The 18,791-nt window shown below is 44.1% G+C and overlaps 1 protein-coding gene across 8 annotated transcripts in view; it reads right to left on the reverse strand.

Moving 5' to 3' along the window:
* Positions 1 to 18,791, reverse strand: part of FERMT2 (FERM domain containing kindlin 2) — a 94,434-nt gene that overhangs the window by 32,692 nt on the left and 42,951 nt on the right. For all 8 annotated transcript variants that reach the window (XM_035099113.3, XM_035099036.3, XM_035098956.3 and 5 more), the window contains exon 4: positions 7,834 to 7,968. In XM_035099113.3, coding sequence (XP_034955004.1) covers positions 7,834 to 7,968 — 135 coding nt within the window. The remainder of the gene's footprint in view (positions 1 to 7,833; positions 7,969 to 18,791) is intronic.

The following is an 18,791-nucleotide window of genomic DNA, read 5'->3' on the forward strand; positions in this document are numbered from 1 at the left end:
CTTATCTCTACTCCTTTTCTCCACGTCATGCATAATTTTATAAACTTCTATCATGTTGCCTCGTACTTGCCTTTCCTCTAAACTAAAAACCCAGGCAAAAGCCTGTAGCCTGGAACAGGTGTGTGATAGCACTGAAGCCTGAAGGACAACGACAACTGGAATCCAACTGCCACCAAGAAAGCCTGCTGCGATTCTAAGGAAGCCAGCTGCTTCTGCACAACCACCCTGCAGCTCACACGGGAGTCAATTCACTGTGCAACTGGTTACCGTATTCCAATCTGCATTTATTTCAAGGAAGGCTGTAAAGAAGCAGTGCTTAATAGCTTGCGGCTGCAAAACGAGATGCCTATGCACAAAAACCCACCTCCTAGGTATTCCATTTCTTCCCATTTACGCTTTATGTTCCCACTTGGAAAGTAAGAGGCATTCCTCCTTGACAAATTGTGTGTTTTTTTAATACGATGCTATCAATGTACTTTATATAGAGTAAAAAAAGGTAAACAAAACAAAATAGAACAGTCTTTGTCAAAAGGAATATTTCAAAAGCAGGCAAGTTAAGAGAGACGCGAGAGCAAATGCAATCACACACTACTTGAAACAGATACAGGTTCCTCCGTATCCTTTTTCTCTTGCAGCTTTTAAAGCAATATCCTTAACGCTTTAGCACTTTGCCCTTGCTGCTACCACATTTCATTTGGTGGCAATTCTGTGTCTTTTATTAACCACTTAGAGAATTAGACACCCACCTGCACAATACATCTAAAATGGTGCCACACAACTCTAAACAAAGAGTCCTGGGAGCTGCAGCTTGTTACAGGGCTGAGAGTGCTTAGGAGACCCCCTATTCCCACTATAGAGCTACAATTCCCGGAGTTCCTTGGAAGAAGAATTAATAAACCACTCTTGAGAACTGTAGCTCTAAGAGGCAAATGGATTCTCCTTACACAAATTTGTGATTCTGCTTTAAACAAGTCTAGTGCCTAGGGGTTCTTAGTTGGTGAAACTGTAGAATCAACAGCATTCCAGAACAGAGGGCTGACCTGCAATTAGAGCAAAAATGGGTCATGGAATCTTGGCTTCCACTTCACTGCAAAGAAAGGATACTGAGAATTTGCAGGGGAGAGGAAATGAGCCACAAACCCTACCACACCTGCCCTTCGCTTGCAAATCACACTCCCCTGTCCAGGGGTAGGCAACCAAAGGTCCGGGGGCTGGATCTGGCCCAATCGCCTTCTCAATCTGGCCCGCGGGCGGTCCGGGAATCAGCTTGTTTTTACATGAGTAGAATATGTGCTTTTATTTAAAATGCACCCCCAAATACAGTCTGGCCCGCCACATGGTCTGAGAGACACCGGGCCAGCCCACAGCTGAAAAAGGTTGCTGACTCCTGTTCTATTGCTCTGCTTTGCAGTGGAAAAGCAACAGCCAGTGAATTTAGAATCACTCATTAGACTGACAATGAGAGGGGAGGCTTTTTCTTCCACAGACTTTTATGGATCCATAGGAAAGAGTCATCTATTTTTCTCACTTAGGGGGAAAACTAGACATTGCACTGGAGGTATGTTACCATATCCCAGTGGTTTTAACTTTCTCTTTTAAATTTGAAGCTGCTACAATCAGGAAGTGAGGGAAGTAAGAAGAGACTCGCTGCCTAAAAAACCTTCCCTCCTCCAGCCATTTTCTTCACTTAACATCCTCTCCCCTCATACCTAACTTATTTTCCACCAAAATAACCAAAATAACCAAAATGTTACTCCTTTCTCTTCTCCTGGGTAGAAAAGCAGCTGGGTTACATGCATGCAATTCCGGACAGAAACACAACCTTCTCTCCTCTGGTTAGGTATCCTCTCCTACAGTCCTGACAGTGGCCCCACACAATGCTTTCATTTAACAATGCTTGTTTTCCTTTGTTTTCTGTGTGATATCTAGTTTGGCCCTTAATGACACTTTGCATAGCAGGTCTCATGCTGAACTCAACTGTGTTTGTCATGACACTTAGCCAAGTGCCACAATCAGTGTGTGCGTGTTCTCTCCTCCCTATTACGGTAATGGTTTTTGTTTTTTTAAAAAAATCTTGTTTCTCTCCCATATTTTGAGCAAAAGCACTCTTTACAAAGCAACTAACCAATTTATTTACAATTCTGGGTTTTGTGGAGGAATGCCAAGGGCAGGAGAGGACAGACTACAAAGCAGGATTGCTAAATTGCTCCCTTCAGTTGATCTGATCTTTGAAGCACTGTGATAAAACAAAACAAAAAAGGCACATTGGTGAAGAGGGGAGGGGAGGAGAGCCAGGGTGTGATCCTTGGAGAGCAAGATCCTACCAAGGACTGCAGACCTAGTGTTGAGAAATCCTGACACCCCCCCCCCCCGTTTTCTTTGCACTTGAAAGTCCTCCTGTTAAGCAGGTCAAAGAATCCAGGGCATTAGCAACAGAAGCAGGAAAACACACACACACACACACACACACACTGCAACTTAGTAAACAAAATTCATCAAAATTCATAACATCTGAACTTTTACATTTTAAGATAGGGATGGACGACATTCTCCAGAATTCTTGTGTGGTCTGCAGAGGCATGGCCAGAATCCAAGATTCATTCTGATGTTTAAGTAATTTTATATGTAAAGGACCCATGACAGTGAAGTCCAGTCGCGAACAACTCTGGGGTTGCAGCGCTCATCTCGCTTTACTGGCTGAGGGAGCTGCGGCGTTTGTCCGCAGACAGTTTTTTGGGTCATGTGGTCATGACTAAGCCGCTTCTGGTGAAACCAGAGCAGCGCATGGAAATGCCATTTACCTTCCCACCGGAGTGGTACATATTTATCTACTTGCACTTTGACGTGCTTTCGAACTGCTAGGTTGGCAGGAGCTGGGACTGAACAACGGGAGCTCACCCCGTCGCGGGGATTTGAACCGCCAACCTTCCAATTGGCAAGCCCTAAGATCAGTGGTTTAGACCACAGCGCCACCCGCGTCCCATTAATTGAAATCATTTTTTCAACTCTTACAAAAACAATGATTTCTTTCCATGATCAGAATTTCCCCCTCTCCTAGGAATGACCCATACCATACCCCCCACAGTTGAGGGTTGTTTTCTATAAGTGCAGAGTCTCCCGCCACTAAAAAATGCAAAGCAAAACAGTTATGCAATTCAGTAAGCTGCATGTAAGCCAAATGTACAAATGAATACACAGTACACACATGCATGCCCCTGGTCACTGTGCATTTCTGACCGGCTAGCCAGTGGTGAAAAAGTAGCTTCCTGTTACCAACTGTGGCACGTCAGGAATTGGGAGTGTGTGGGATTTCAACCAAGATCAACAACTCATTTTAATGAAGTCATGGCAGGTAAAAGTTTGTGGCCTTAAACTGGGTTGCAGTGGGCAGCAAGAAGGTATGTAACTGGCAAGAATGTATTTGTTATTCATTCTAATAAACAACAGCGAAGAATGCTCTTTGGAAATGAGCAACTGGCGGGCTCGTTGCTTAATACCAGGGGCCAAATTACTACCTTTAAATGAATTGTGTATGAATATGAGTGTATATTAAATCCTCAGGCCAACAAGGTGTGCAAGTAGGGAGTGCTGCAAAGGTAAGTTGCAGCAAACCATTCATTATCCCCCGCCAAATCTTTAATGTTTCTCAGAATCCAATTCTAAGACTTGCTGTAACGTATGTGGAGTGGAATGTACTGTTGTCTACGGCACGGCAACTTAACAAAACATCATGGCCCTGAACCAAAATTATGTGGCATGAGCAGATTTTTTAAAAGTAATCCACAATGCACTGCTGCAAAAGGAACTGAATCTTACATAGTGTCTTGGGGTGTGCATTGTCCTACCTGCATAGCAACTGTGAGCAGGTGTTGCGTTTGCGCATTTACCCCCTGCTCTTCCACACAACCCTGGCCTCATTACTGCATGCAGAACACCTCCTCATCCCTTGTCCATAGGTGGGGGTGGGGGTGTGAAAAATCAGCTTTGAAAATATTTATGCACTGTTAGTGAGGGACTCAAGCATGTTTTACTCACATGGCTCTCTTCCTCCATGAATTTGCCTAATGCTTAAATTTTTTTTTTAAACAAAACCCACTGGTGCTCACCACCAGCTTTCCAGCCAGGCAATCTTCCATCCAGAAACTGTAACAGCTGTGATGGGATATCATGGATGACATGATTACCCAGGGCTGCAATTCCGTGGTACAAGATCTGCACACAGAAAATCCCAAGTTCAGCCTCCAGGTAGACTGCACTGACTTGTAGTGGCTCTCTAAGGCAGGCATCCCCAAACTGCAGCCCTCCAGATGTTTTGGGCCTACAACTCCCATGATCCCTAGCTAAGAGGACCAGTGGTCAGGGATGATGGGAATTGTAGTCCAAAACATCTAGAGGGCCGAAGTTTGGGGATGCCTGCTCTAAGGTTTCAGACAGGGACATTCCTAGCCTGATGGGGATTGTACCCGAGACCTTCTGAATGCAAAGCAAGAGCCCTACAGCTGAGGTACAGCCCTTCCCTATGGAAAATACTATACAGAAATTGGTTCTCTCTTTGGTTTTTAAAACCTATCATTCTAAACAATCATGTCTAAACAATCAATACCCAGTTTTTAATTACACTGGTAACCTACTCTATAGCCTTGAGGCAGGTAAGAGCAGTTCTAGATTAACAGGTAGGGTTGTTTTGTTTTTTACTTGCCTAATAGTAAAAATGTGCACAGGGGAACACAAGAAAAATGAAGGATGAGGGGGGGAGACATGAAAGGAGAACTTTTCAGAAAGAAAATACCAAGCAATCACTGTTCTAATACATACCGTGTTTCTCATATTATAAGACATGTCTTATATTTATTTTTTCCTCAAAAAAACACACTATGGCTTATTTTCAAGGGATGTCTTATTTTTTTCCTCCTCCTCCTGCCACGGCCGGCATTGCTGCTGCGCCTATCACTATGTCTTATTTTCGGGGTATGGCTTATATTCCTTGAATGCTTAAAATCCTGCTATGGCTTATTTTATGGGTATGTCTTAAAATATGAGAAACAGGGTAGACTAGTTTTGCAATTCCCCTTCCAAAGCACTCCCATTCTCTCAAAATAGGGTGAATTCCAAGAAACTATGCAAGGCATATGCTTTAAATGCTCACAACAGCATGTAGGGACTGGATCTCTTGTAATTTTAAGAAATTTTTGTAGTTTTAATTATTTCTTGGAAGAAGCAATTCATGCTGGAAAGCTCTGTGGTGCTATCTTTAATTATGTATGCACGCTCAGAAGCTTGGGGACAAAGGAAGAATATCTAGATGTAAAAACCTAATTGCGGTTGGCGACACAATGGCAGGAGACTGTCCTATTGATTTCTGTGAAACTGACTTCCTAGCACGCATGCTGAGCCTTACTCACTTGATGATCCTGCAGGAAAGCAGCAATCAAGAGTAAGTTTGACTTGAAGTCATTCACAAGCACATGACACCTCTAGCTGCCCCTTAAGATGAGGAGGCTGGCATTTTAAATGGAGCCAGACAGGAAAGATGTTTCAGGCATTAAGTTACTACTTGTGTTTACATCAGTAAAATGATCTGTTAGACATTTCTCCACAGGGGTTCATTGGGACTGGCCCCAGCATGCCCTCTTCACACCTCCAAGTGTCTGATGTCAGTACTTCCTGCTACCAACTAAGAAGGGAATGCTGGTCCTCAAGCCAGCACACACTGCCTCACAATTAAAATTAGATAGTAGTTTTTGGCAGGACAGAAGGCTCCAGAAGCTAGAGATATGCAAATAACCAATTCCTGCTGGGGTTGCTTATAGCAGGTGCACCCATGACCCCTAGCAGTCACTCTGCTGGAAACTGGTAAGACACAATTACTGCACCAACACACCCCTATGACACTGGCTGCCTATAAAGCAGTATATTAAATTTAACCTAGTGTTAAATTTGAAGTTTAGTGTTGGTATTCAAGGCCCTGAAAGGTACATGTCCTAGCTACAATTGAGACCTCCTCCAAGAATCTCAACCTGACCAAAGCCCTCCCCCCCACCCCCACCCCATAGTTGAGGGATTCAAGCATTGCATCTGAAAGCTTTTTAGAACAGAGCAATTTTCAGTGCGGAATTTGTTCCTTCCAGATGTCAGTGTTTTGTCAGAGGCCTTTCAAACATGCGGAAGACTGTAGAGAATCCACTGCATGTTTCTCATTAGGGCATTCTTTCCTTTTCCCACGTATCTGGTTCGGAAATTTATTTTTAAAAGCAAAGTACTATACAAGTTTAATGATAAAATAACTATTGTCCCCCTTAAAAAAAATATTTTAAACATGTTTTGTTATTGCAGTTTTGCATTTTAATGCTAAACACCCAGGGCTCCCTTTGGTGGCTGGGAGGATACAGGCAAACATCACTATTATTTTTTGTCAGTATCACCACCACCCACACTACGTGGGTGTTCAGAATGTCACATCCGTACAACAGGACTGTTCAATCCAGGGCTATTCTCACAATATCTGCAATGCCTGGAAATGCCCCATCATAGAATCATAGAATAGAATCATAGAATCATAGAGTTGGAAGAGACCACAAGGGCCATCCAGTCCAACCCCCTGCCAAGCAGGAAACACCATCAAAGCATTCTTGACATGTGGCTGTCAAGCCTCTGCTTAAAGACCTCCAAAGAAGGAGACTCCACCACACTCCTTGGTAGCAAATTCCACTGCCGAACAGCTCTTACTGTCAGGAAGTTCTTCCTAATGTTTAGGTGGAATCTTCTTTCTTGTAGTTTGAATCCATTGCTCCGTGTCCGCTTCTCTGGAGCAGCAGAAAACAACCTTTCACCCTCCTCTATATGACATCCTTTTATATATTTGAACATGGCTATCATATCACCCCTTAACCTTCTCTTCTCCAGGCTAAACATACCCAGCTCCCTAAGCCGTTCCTCATAAGGCATCGTTTCCAGGCCTTTGACCATTTTGGTTGCCCTCTTCTGGACACGTTCCAGCTTGTCAGTATCCTTCTTGAACTGTGGCGCCCAGAACTGGACACAGTACTCCAGGTGATGTCTGACCAGAGCAGAATACAGTGGTATTCAAATTCACAACTTCCATTCAGAAGTACCCTATCCAACTCTATAAACAAGCCAAGTCATAGCTTGTATGTAGGAAAAATCCATTATTAGACAGCCAGCAAAGAACACAGGGCTACTTTTTAATATATCTGCAAGCTGCGCTATTAAACCAACAAATACAGATAAAAACAAAAGCTTTTAAGCTTCCCATGATCCACTGGCAGGTGAAAGGAGAACCACTACTTATTTCAGAACAAAGTTAGCACTTCTATTGACACAAAGCCAAGTTATGATTCACCGTACTGGGTGCAGAAATGATGAGCAGGTCTGTGTGAGGGGGGAATTTGGGAACATACAAAGAGATGTCCCCAGACTTGACGCTGCATCTAATGGATTGTTATCCATGCGCAAAGCCAAGTGACTCAGTGAATCAGGCACAATACTCAGATTAGCAGTTGTCGCAGTGCCACTGTCTTAATTGTGGAGCAGGGTGAGTGGACACCAAATACTCTCATTACCAAGCAGCATACAGCTCCCCAATGAATTCTGTAGATTTTAGCTGCAAGGCCATTTCCTGCAAGGCCATCAAGAGATTAGGTATGACTGTGCATCTTCCATTTAGCACCTGCTCCAGTTTCAGTTCTAAACTTCCTCTTCCTCAACATTCCCCCCCCCCCCAAAAAAACAAGTGCCACTTTTACATCACTCTCCATACTTCTCTCCTTCCCCAACCCACTCTCTTATTCCGCTAAAGCAAAATATAGGCTCAACCTGATCCAGGGGTGATTAATGGTCCTTCCAGCTCAAGTGTCTCATCTTCATACTGGTCATCCAGTTTTTTCTTTTTCTTCTTTGTGGGATCTCTGGGCTTCCTCAAAAGGGAGAGTTCTTCTGGATGTCTGATGTCTAGGAAAGAACAATAGGAGATGATAGTTTAATCCTTGCAAGCGAACAGGATTGTTGTGCACCTCAGCAGCTGTTTGAAACATTTGTAAAAACTTTGAAGTAAACCTTAACCACTTCATACTCTACACAAAATCGGGTAGGGAACTTTGCTTGGGTATGTGTGGGTGGGTGTTGTTATGCCACTTCAATACATAGCCAACATCTACATACCAACAGGTCATACAAACTGTATATGATTTTGAGAATAGTTCTCACCAGGAAATTCCAGAACCTCAGCTGAAATAACATCTGCCCCCAGAGGAATTCTGACCCACCGCGAACAGTGGGGAGTTGATTTGATTTGGTTCTCTTAGTTGCAGTATTATAGCATCTTTCAGATATATTTACACAGGGACCCATGCTCCAAAATCCTTGAGTACAACATTGGTTAGGTCAGCCTACCCTCCCTCTTTATTACCAAACAAGGAAATTTGTATAACACTCTTGTTTATTTTCATCTTATGCAATATTTGTTTTGAGTTTTTTTGTTGAATCAGATAAAAACCCATAACACCAGTTAAATCAGTGGTTCTCAACATTTTTTGAGTCACTGGCCCCTTTCATAGAAAAGAATTGTAAACAGCATTTTCTGCACCCACTTCACAGACCCCCTGATGCCCATCCATGGACGCTAAAGGGGTCCATGGATCACAGGGTAATAACCCCTGAATTGAATGATGTACATGGAGCTTCAAGTTTTCCATTCAATGGTAAGTCTAGAATGCCTTTACATTCTAGACAGGCAGTAGTGTTCGTTGCAGCAAAAGTAAATAGCCTTAATGGATTTATTACAGCATAAGCTTTCGTGGATAACAAGAGCTCTAATCCCCTCCTATGTTGTTGTTTACAGTCGTGATTTATTGTTTTATTGATATTGTAAGCCACCCGAAGAACTTTGTCACTGGATGGCATGCAAATATTGTAAATAAATAAAAACTACTCCACAGAAGCTTTTGCCACAATAACTCTGTTAGGCTTAAGTATGCTGTGACACTTTGTTTTTGCTAGTTTTAATGCATCTCAGAAGAGATTTGAAAAAGGAATCCAGCATCCCACTGGCAACAGGAGAGAAAGGAGAAGAGCTGTTTGGCTTTCTACTTATTCTGTTTTTTGTTTTGAAAGAAGTGCCAGCTACCTGCCAGAGGCACAATTAATTTGGAATATGTCCATCTGGAACAGTTTCACCTGAGCTTTCCGTCAAGACATTTTTTTTAACTCCACCTCCAAGTCTCCCTCCTCAAATCCACTTCTTTAGTGCAAGCGTTTTATAAACAACATAGCCCAATTTTCCACTGAACTTTAAAGTCCTTTGCAACTCTATTATTGTCCCTTTCATTAATTACTAAGCTACATGACCTCCTTCTATTGGTCTCCTTCCCTCCAGCCCCAGAACAACTGGTCACTTCTATGAATAAAGAAAGATACCGTAATCACACACACACACACGTACGTATCATATACTAATGGCATTAAATAATTGTTGAATAGTAATGATATGTTCCACATGCTTGCTACTATACCTTGCCTTTGGTGTGGGAAAATGCAAACAGAGTTTATACTTTCTCCCAGGACCTATAATACAAATGCTATTAAATACATCTGGTCAAGTATTTTATGATTCACTTACTCCAAGTGTCAAGTGTTTTGTAACAAAAACAAAGGCCACACTTTTAGCAGAATCCTCCAGCAATTAGTATTATTTCTCTTGAGGTTCGTAACTAGATTTTTTACACCTGCAGGGGTTACTTACTAAAAAGAAGCAGAAACAAAAAGCTGAATGTTGTAGCAAACAGAGTCACCCAACTGTTAATAAGCTTGCTCAAACCTTGAGGGAGTTGAGAGGAGATAATAAATACCTAGGGATGCATTCTCATGGCATATGCAGAAGTAATTAAATCTGCTTGATTTTCAGTGTAGTTACATCTCATAGCAAATTATGTTCCCATCAGTGGAACTTCTCCACAAATTTTTAAAAAAGGATGTTCCATTACACAAGGTTTTGCGGGCAGTGCCAATCTTGCACCTCCCCCACCCTGGGAATGCAAATCTCACATTGCACAAAACCAGCCTTTGTGCAAATGCACAAGTGAAAGTATTACGACTTTTAGAAGACATCTGTAGACAGCCCTGTTTAGAGAAGTTTTTAATGTCTGGTGTTTTATTTCTTCTTCTTCTTTTGGGAGCCACCCTGGGTGGCTGGGGAAACCCAGTCAGGTGGGTGGGGTATAAATTATTTATTATTATCAATTATTATTATTATTAAGAGGGTATCTCTTGTAAATATGCAGCCTCTCACACACGGTACAGCTACATATACAGCATATGCACACAAGAACATTTTCTGGAGCCATCGGCATTTTGGGTAGTGAACTAAGTTCTTTGCTTCTTAGGAACATAGGAATTTGGACCATCACCCTATTCACACAGTAGCCAACCAGACACCTATGGGAAGGCCACAAGCAGCATCTTCCACCACTTGTGAGTTTTGGCAACTGGCATACAGAGGAACACTACCTTTGAGAATGGAAAGGTATCTGAAGAAGTGAGCATGCACACGGAAGCTTATACCCAGAACAAACTTAGTTGGTCTCTAAGGTGCTGCTGGGCAATTTTTTAAATTTATTTTGAGAATGGAGAGAGAAACAGCCCTTGCGGCTAGCAGCCACTGATAGCCTTACCCTCCATGAATACGTTTAAAATCATCTTTTAAAGTCATCCAAATTGGTGGCCATCACTGTCTCTTGTGGACTGAATTCCACAGCTTAACTACACTCTGTTCCAGCGGTCAGCAAACTTTTTCAGCAGGGGGCCGGTCCACTGTCCTTCAGACCTTGTGGCAGACCGGACAATATTTTGGGGAAAAATATGAACGAATTCCTATGCCCCACAAATAACCTAGAGATGCATTTTAAAGAAAAGGACACATTCTACTCATATAAAACATGCTGATTCCTGGACTGTCTGCGGGCCGGATTTAGAAGGCAATTGAGCCGCATTCGGCCCCCGGGCCTTAGTTTGGGGACTCCTGCTCTGTTCTTTCTGTTGGCCCTGAATCTCCCAACATTCAGCTTCACTGCATGGCCCTAGGTTTATGAGAGACGAGGAGAAACCTCTATCTACTTTCTTCACACCACCACATAATCTTATACAGTGGTACCTCGACTTACGAACGACTCGACAACCGAATTTTTTTGACTTACGAATGGGGGTAATGGCCGTGTGCTTACGAATGTCTCGACATCCGAAAGAAAACTGCGGCGGTTTTAGATAGCGATTTTTCGACTTATGAATTTTTAGATAGGGTTGCTTCGACTTATGAATCTTTCGACCTACGAAGGTGACTTCGAAACAGATTAAATTCGTAAGTCGAGGTACCACTGTATATCATTATCACTCACCACTTCTAAAACGCCTGTAGACACCTTGGTCACTTGGCTGTGTGAGAGGGGTAGATTTGCTCACTTACTGCAGTAAATATCAAGTGAAAAATAAACTTTTCATCCTCTCCAGCAAGGCTCTAGACCCGTGGGTTCCCAACGTGGGGCATATGCCCCACAGGGGGGCAATTTGCTTTTTAAGGGGGGCAATTTGCTAATGAGTTATTAACAGTGTATGACCTTTTAGGCTTTCTCCATATGAATAGAAGTTTACTTTTTGAATAATACGTATTACATGTCACAGGAGGGGATCAGGATTTTAGAGATGCTTAGGTTGTTGTTGTTTAGTCATTTAGTCGTGTCCAACTCTTCGTGACCCCATGGACCAGAGCACGCCAGGCACTCCTGTCTTCCACTGCCTCCCGCAGTTTGGTCAACCTCATGTTTGTAGCTTCGAGAACACTGTCCAGCCATCTTGTCCTCTGTCGTCCCCTTCTCCTTGTGCCAACATCAGGGTCTTTTCCAGGGAGTCTTCTCTTCTCATGAGGTGGCCAAAGTATTGGAGCCTCAGCTTCAGGATCAGTCCTTCCAGGGAGCACTCAGGGCTGATTTCCTTAAGAATGGATAGGTTTGATCTTCTTGCAGTCCATGGGACTCTCAAGAGTCTCTTCCAGCATCATAATTCAAAAGCATCAATTCTTCGGTGATCAGCCTTCTTTGTGGTCCAGCTCTCACTTCCATACATCACTACTGGGAAAACCATAGCTTTAACTATACGGACCTTTGTTGGCAAGGTGATGCCTCTGCTTTTTAAGATGCTGTCTAGATTTGTCATTGCTTTTCTCCCAAGAAGCAGGCGTCTTTTAATTTCGTGACTGCTGTCACCATCTGCAGTGATCAAGGAGCCCAGGAAAGTAAAATATCTCACTGCCTCCATTTCTTCTCCTCCTATTTGCCAGGAGGTGATGGGACCAGTGGCCATGATCTTGGTTTTTTTGATGTTGAGCTTCAGACCATATTTTGCGCTCTCCTCTTTCACCCTCATTAAAAGGTTCTTTAATTCCTCCTCACTTTCTGCCATCTCCTCACCTAAGATGCTTAGGTGGAGCATAGCAAAAAAGAAAAAAAGAAAAAAAGGTTGGGAACCACTGCTCTAGACCAGGCTTCCTCAAAATGGCCCTCCAGATATTTTTGGCCTACAACTCCCATGATCCCTAGCTAGCAGGACCAGAGGTCAGGGATGATGGGGATTGTAGTCTCAAAACATCTGGAGGGCCGAGGTTGAGGAAGCCTGCTCTAGACCAACCATCTCCAACCTAGTTTCCACTTAATGTTTGGGACTACAGTTCCCACCATCCCTGAACAGTGGCCATGCTGGATAGGGGGCTGGTGTGAGTTGTAGTTCAAAAGATCTGGAAGACACCAGGCTATGGAAGGTTGCTTTAGCTCCGAAAGGGTGGGAGTAGAATCTATTCTACCAGCTGTTGCACACTGGCTCGAAACTTTTAAGAAAGGCAAGGCTGTGTGAAACATCAGGTTTTACTCCACCGTTTTGAGGAAATGGCTGTATGAAGTTAGTGGTGGTGAGACCTCAAACTGGAGGTGGTGCTGATGGGGAGATATGAATCCACACATTTACAAAATGTTCCCCGGCCTCTACCAGTAGGGTCACCCTGGTCTAGACCAAATTCATGATGTAAGAAAATGCTGCTACAAGGAGAGTTAATTGGCAAAGAGATTTAAGCTACTTGGGGAAACTGGTGTGTTCCAACTTGCTACTATAGCTCTTGTCATTACAACAAACAGGCTTTAAGGTTAGGCAAGTGTTCCTCCAGTCAGTTAATTATATGGAATAGATCCTACTCCCAGCCTTTAGGGTCTATAGCAGCTGTGCTTTTGGCAACCCTCAAGAGGAGGGGTTTCTAGAGATGCAGCAGTGATTACACAGCACCAGGTTTCTCTTGCTATTCCTATCTGATGTGCAGAGCGCATGCTCAGGTGGCTCTAATGCAGGGGTCCCCAGACTTACCGGCGTTTGGGCCGGCTCCCACCGCGCCGATCGCGCGGTGGGCCGGAGGACGGGGGAGCGCGCGCCTGTGCGGGCCGGCGGGCGGGGGAGTGCGCACCCCGCTTACTGGCGCGGCGGCGCGCTTCCAGGGTGGAAAAGGCATCGAAAATCCGTTGTGCGCATGCGCCTCCCCCGACCCGGAAGTGCACCAGAAATGACCTCTTCCGGGTTGGGAGAGGCCCATACGCATGCACACAAAGGGTTTTCGGCACTTTTTTCCCGACCCGGAAGAGCGCTGCCGCGCTGCGCGCCGTAAGAACGGGCGGCGGCGGGGGTCGTCGCGGGCCGGATTGGCAGGCCAATTGGGCCGCATCCGGCCCCCGGGCCGCAGTCTGGGGACCCCTGCTCTAATGGAACCTGTGGAAGGAGCAAGCGGTTATCCACCGTTTCCCAATCCTACACTCTTACAGTGGTCTAGGGGTCACAGGGGCAGTAATATGTGTAGGTCGTATCTTTAACTGCAGCCAAGTTATCTCTATGCTCTTTTACATAAAGATTAGATGGGTGCACAAAATCTTTTTAGGTATCAGATGACACAGCCTAAAAGCTTTTCCACATAATTCTAAACTCTCTCTGTGTGTGTCAAGAGTGCCATATCAACAGCTTTGTTTGCTTGACCTTCTGAAACTTGGTGCCCATACCTTTGAACTGGGTGCCAGTACAGTGGAACAAGGTGGTGTGGGGGAAGCCAAGTATCAGTCTTAAAGGATTAGCAGCACTTGGATTGCTTATCTGATAACACAACAATAGCTCTTACTCAGTCTTCTGCACTACAAAGGCAGGCCCACACCGATTTACATTTATATTCTGCTACCTTATAGGGGAACCCCTCCTCCTTCTACAGTAAGCCACAGCCTTTCTTTACAAATTATATGCTTAATGGTTATTACTATTCAGAGGTCAATTAAGGCAGGTCCACAGGTGGCATCAGATAGCCATTTTTCAAACAGCGTATTTTAGACATCTGTAAACCCTATGTAAAGTATTGTTTTAGTAGTATTAAATGCATTTTTAGTCTTTAAACTTCCTTAAAGACATTTTGTCCTCTGTTCACTGAGCTTGTTCATCCATCCATTCTTCTTACTTTAATGCCATTTAAACATTAGTTCCATTTGCTATGCCATCTCAACCCAAGCAAAGACGCTGTGGATTAATCTCCTCCATAGTCACACGGTGTTCCCTTATGATGCTGTGATAAAACATCTTAGTGTTTGGTTATGCTAAGCTGTCCCTTGACTTAGAAACAGATTTCTGCTTGGTAGGGGTTCTCTACCAGTTAAGTTGGAAGTTAGAAAGCAGCACCTTCTGAATCTGATCTGTAATATGGTGTGTGTGTTATGGGGAGCCACTACCAACATGCATGCTCCATAACTGCTTCCACAAATACTATCTCCCAGGGTGGGAGGCTACCCTGGGAGGGGTATTGATGTTGTGGGCCTCATGATACTGATTGACTTGGGTCTGGGGTGGCTGTTGCTATGGAATGAACTGTCAGAAGAGGAAGAGGTGGCAGGATATGGAGGACGTCTTTGGCAGGGATGAGCCCAAGTCAATGGCTGGGAGGCCCCCAAACCTTTGTCTGCAGGGATCAGGGAAGGGGAGGCAGTTCTGCTGGCTCCCTGTCCTGTCCCATACACAGAGTGGAGAGATTACCTAGCAGCAGGGTAGGTATTTTTTTATTAGCTGCGGCAGGCAAAATTATTGCAAGGATCTTAGCAAACCATCTGGATATCTGAGGTGACCCTTCCTGAATCCCAAAATGGTTTTCGGCCTTCTAGGGGGACAGTGGACATGATTTTCACCGCTTGACAGCTTCAAGAAAAATGCAGAGAGTAAAACCAACCCTGTACATGGCGTTTATTGACCTGACAAGGCTTTCGACACCATAAATCGTAATGCCCTGTGGACTGTCCTTCTGAAAATTGGCTGCCCAGATAAATTTATAAACATCATTCGGCTCCTCCATGATAATATGACAGCAACAATCGCAGATAACAATGGCTCTCAAAGTGAACCACTCACAGTGGGATCAGGTGTCAAATAGTTGTGTTATTGCCCCAACTCTATTCATTATTTTCATTGCCATGATCCTACACTTTGTCAACAGGAAACTCCCCACCGGCGTAGAAATCATATATCGAACAGATGGAAAGCTCTTCAATCTGAGCAGGCTGAAAGCAAAAACTAAGGTTACCATAACTTCCGTCATAGAGCTTCAGTATGCTGATGACAACGTAGTGTGCGCACGCTCAGAGGATGACCTCCAAACCATCCTAAATATCTTTGCAGAAGCTTACGAAAAGCTTGGCCTATCACTCAACATCCAAAAAACCAAAGTGCTACTCCAACAAGTACAAAATAACCCCTCTGAAGTGCCAAAAATCCAACTCAGTGGTGTAACGTTGGAAAATGTTGATCACTTCTCCTACCTGGGCAGTTATCTTTCCACTAGGGTCAACATTGATGCCGAAATCCAGCAGCGCCTGAGCTCTGCGAGCGTGGCTTTCTCCCGATTAAAGTGCAGAGTGTTTGAGGACTGGGACATTCGCAGGGAAACCAAAATGCTTGTTTACAAAGCTATTGTACTACCAACCTTACTATATGCTTGTGAAACATGGACCACTTATAAACGCCATCTCCAACTCCTCGAAACATTCCATCAACGGTGTCTCCAGAAAATTTTACACATCACTTGGGAAGACAGGTGAACTAATATCAGTGTACTGGAAGAAGCAAAGATCACCAGTGTTGAAGCAATGATTCTTCAACATCAACTTCGTTGGACTGGTCATGTTGTGCAGATGCCTGATGATTGTCTTCCAAAGCAACCACTCTATTCCGAACTTAAAAATGGAAAGCGCCATGCTGGTGGTCAACAAAAGAGGTTTAAAGACTGTGTCAAGGCAAATCTTTAAAAATGTAGTATAAACACCGACAACTGGGAAACACTGGCCTGCGAGCGCTCCAGTTGGAGAACAGCCTTTACCAAAGGTGCCATGGGCTTTGAAGAAACTCGAACTCAGGACGCAAGGGAGAAACATGCTAAGAGGAAGGCACGCTTGGCAAATCCACACCGTGATCAACTCCCACCTGGAAACCAATGTCCCCACTGTGGAAGGACGTGTGGATCCAGAATTGACCTCCACAGTCACTTCCGGACCCATTGTTCAAACCGTGTTTATGGAAGACAATCTTACTCGGCTACGAGTGATCGCCAAAGAAGAAGAAAGAAGAAGAGGTTGTCAACCAGCCAGGAGTCAAGGCTAAACAGCTGGAGAATCCCATGGGGCTGGTCTCCATCCTATCACAAAGAACGCAGCAGCAGCACCTCCACAAATGGGGAAGACCCATGGCCCTCAGGGAAGCCCCTGCCTCCAAGTAAACCAGTCTTGTAGAGAGTCTTGGAAGTGAACAAGCTGTATCTCAACTTTTAAAGCTGGCAGGGGGCCGTGCCAGGAAAGAGAGAAGAAACGCCATGGTGCATCTGGAACAGCAAAACCTAGTGCCTTCACATGCCCCAGTTACAACAAAACAGAAGGCGCTGTAACCTTCCATCTGTTTGATTTCAATCTCAAAGGCACACTTCCTCCATTGTCTCCCAAGACAGAGAGATGCCAGCCAACCACTTATGTTTAAGTACCACGAGAAGTAAAGCATTCAAGGTCTTTTGGTTGAGACAATGATACATATACTGCCATTACCTTGACTTTTGGCTTGCCATACCCATGGGGTAGATTTTATTTATAGTTGATCAGCAGTCAGTAGCTGTTACTATGGGGCAGACAGTGCTTATTTCTAGGGCAGTAAGGCATTCAATTATGATTAAAGTGACAGAATGAGGTTTCCAAGTTGTGGGCTAGAAGCCAAATCAGACTTCTGAAAGGACAGCTTCTTGGAAAAATCAATCAACTCCTTCACTTGCCTAAGAAAAAGAAAATGTGGAGAATCCTGACATGGTTATCAGGAGATTGAACTCCCTCCACAAATAAAAACAAATGTTCTCATTTTCTTTCAACAATATTTGTCTCAGTGTAATAACCATTCTTGGCATCTTCTATGCTTCCAAGAGCTCTTAAGGTGTTACATATATTTAATGAACTATTTTGAGTTGCATAGTACCGGTAGTATCCTGTGAAGAGCATGGGCAATCTGCTTAATTATTTGTCATCTTAGCCTAATGGAACTTTTAGGATACACATCTAAATACCAAGAGCTGGGGCAAAACAAAGGACAGGTGGTGCCTTCAAATCTTACTTCCAAGAGTTCTAATGACATCTGGTTGGCCACTTCTGAAGATGTTGTTGACACACGTCTGTCTCGGGAACAGTAACTACTGGGGGTTTCCACACATTTGCCAAATATCCTCATGCCCAGTCGTGATGTCTACTTTAGGTTATCTGAACAAGCTACCGTGTTTCCCCCTTTTTAAGACGTAGCCATAATATAAGACATAGCAGGATTTCTAAGCAGTTGCGCGATATAAGCCATAACCCGAAAATAAGACATAGTGATAGACCCTTCCCCCCTCCCGCCAGCCAACTCTCCCCCATAAAAATCTCTCCCCATTTTACTGTCGCTCCAAAGACACGCATTTCTTTTAAAAGCTTGTAAAAATGCACCGTAGAGCCGTTCCTGCAGCCTCGTGATTCCCCCTCCTGTTTCTGTAAGCATTTTTTAAAATACCTGTAAAAGGATTCCAAAATATTTTTTTTTAGCTAGGCTGTGTGAGCTCTGCTTGCTTGGTGAAGAGGAGAAAAGTGGCATTTGCGGTGGGGAGAAGATGAAAGCACGAGGGAAAAAAGAGGGGCGATTGAAGACGCTGCCTTCCCCTTTAGGGAGAGACTCTGTGTGCGCGTCTCTCTCTCTCTCCCCCCCCCCCGCCTCTCTCTCTCTCTCTCTCTCTCTCTCTCACACACACACACAGCCCACCTCTCGCTTCCCCCCACCTTTCCCCCTTTTAATAGCCTTTTAAAAAGTGAGGATTCTTTTTTCTTTCCATTGCTTGTCTGTAGAGCTTCCCCTTTAAGGATTTGTACCGGTACCGGGATCGCTGCCGGTGGCGCAGTCCTTGCCTTGGGGATTAAGGACTTTCCCCTTCTCGCTGTTTAGGAGCTGCTAAACACTGCCCTACACCCTACACAAAAGTTAACATTTTGTGGGTAAGAGAAACACGGACGGGTTGTTAGGACCAGCAGATTATCTCACCCCGCTTTCTGCTGGCTCAATTGCTACTTAATTGCTACCATTTACCATCTTAATTGCTGCTCAGCTGGCTGCTTTGTTTTCTACAGTATCTCAGCCGGTAGCCTCTTTGCTATCAGTGCTACAAAGTGCTACAT

Source organism: Zootoca vivipara, chromosome 1, assembly GCF_965207765.1.
Source record: "Zootoca vivipara chromosome 1, rZooViv2.hap1.1, whole genome shotgun sequence".
NCBI classification, from domain to species: domain Eukaryota; kingdom Metazoa; phylum Chordata; class Lepidosauria; order Squamata; family Lacertidae; genus Zootoca; species Zootoca vivipara.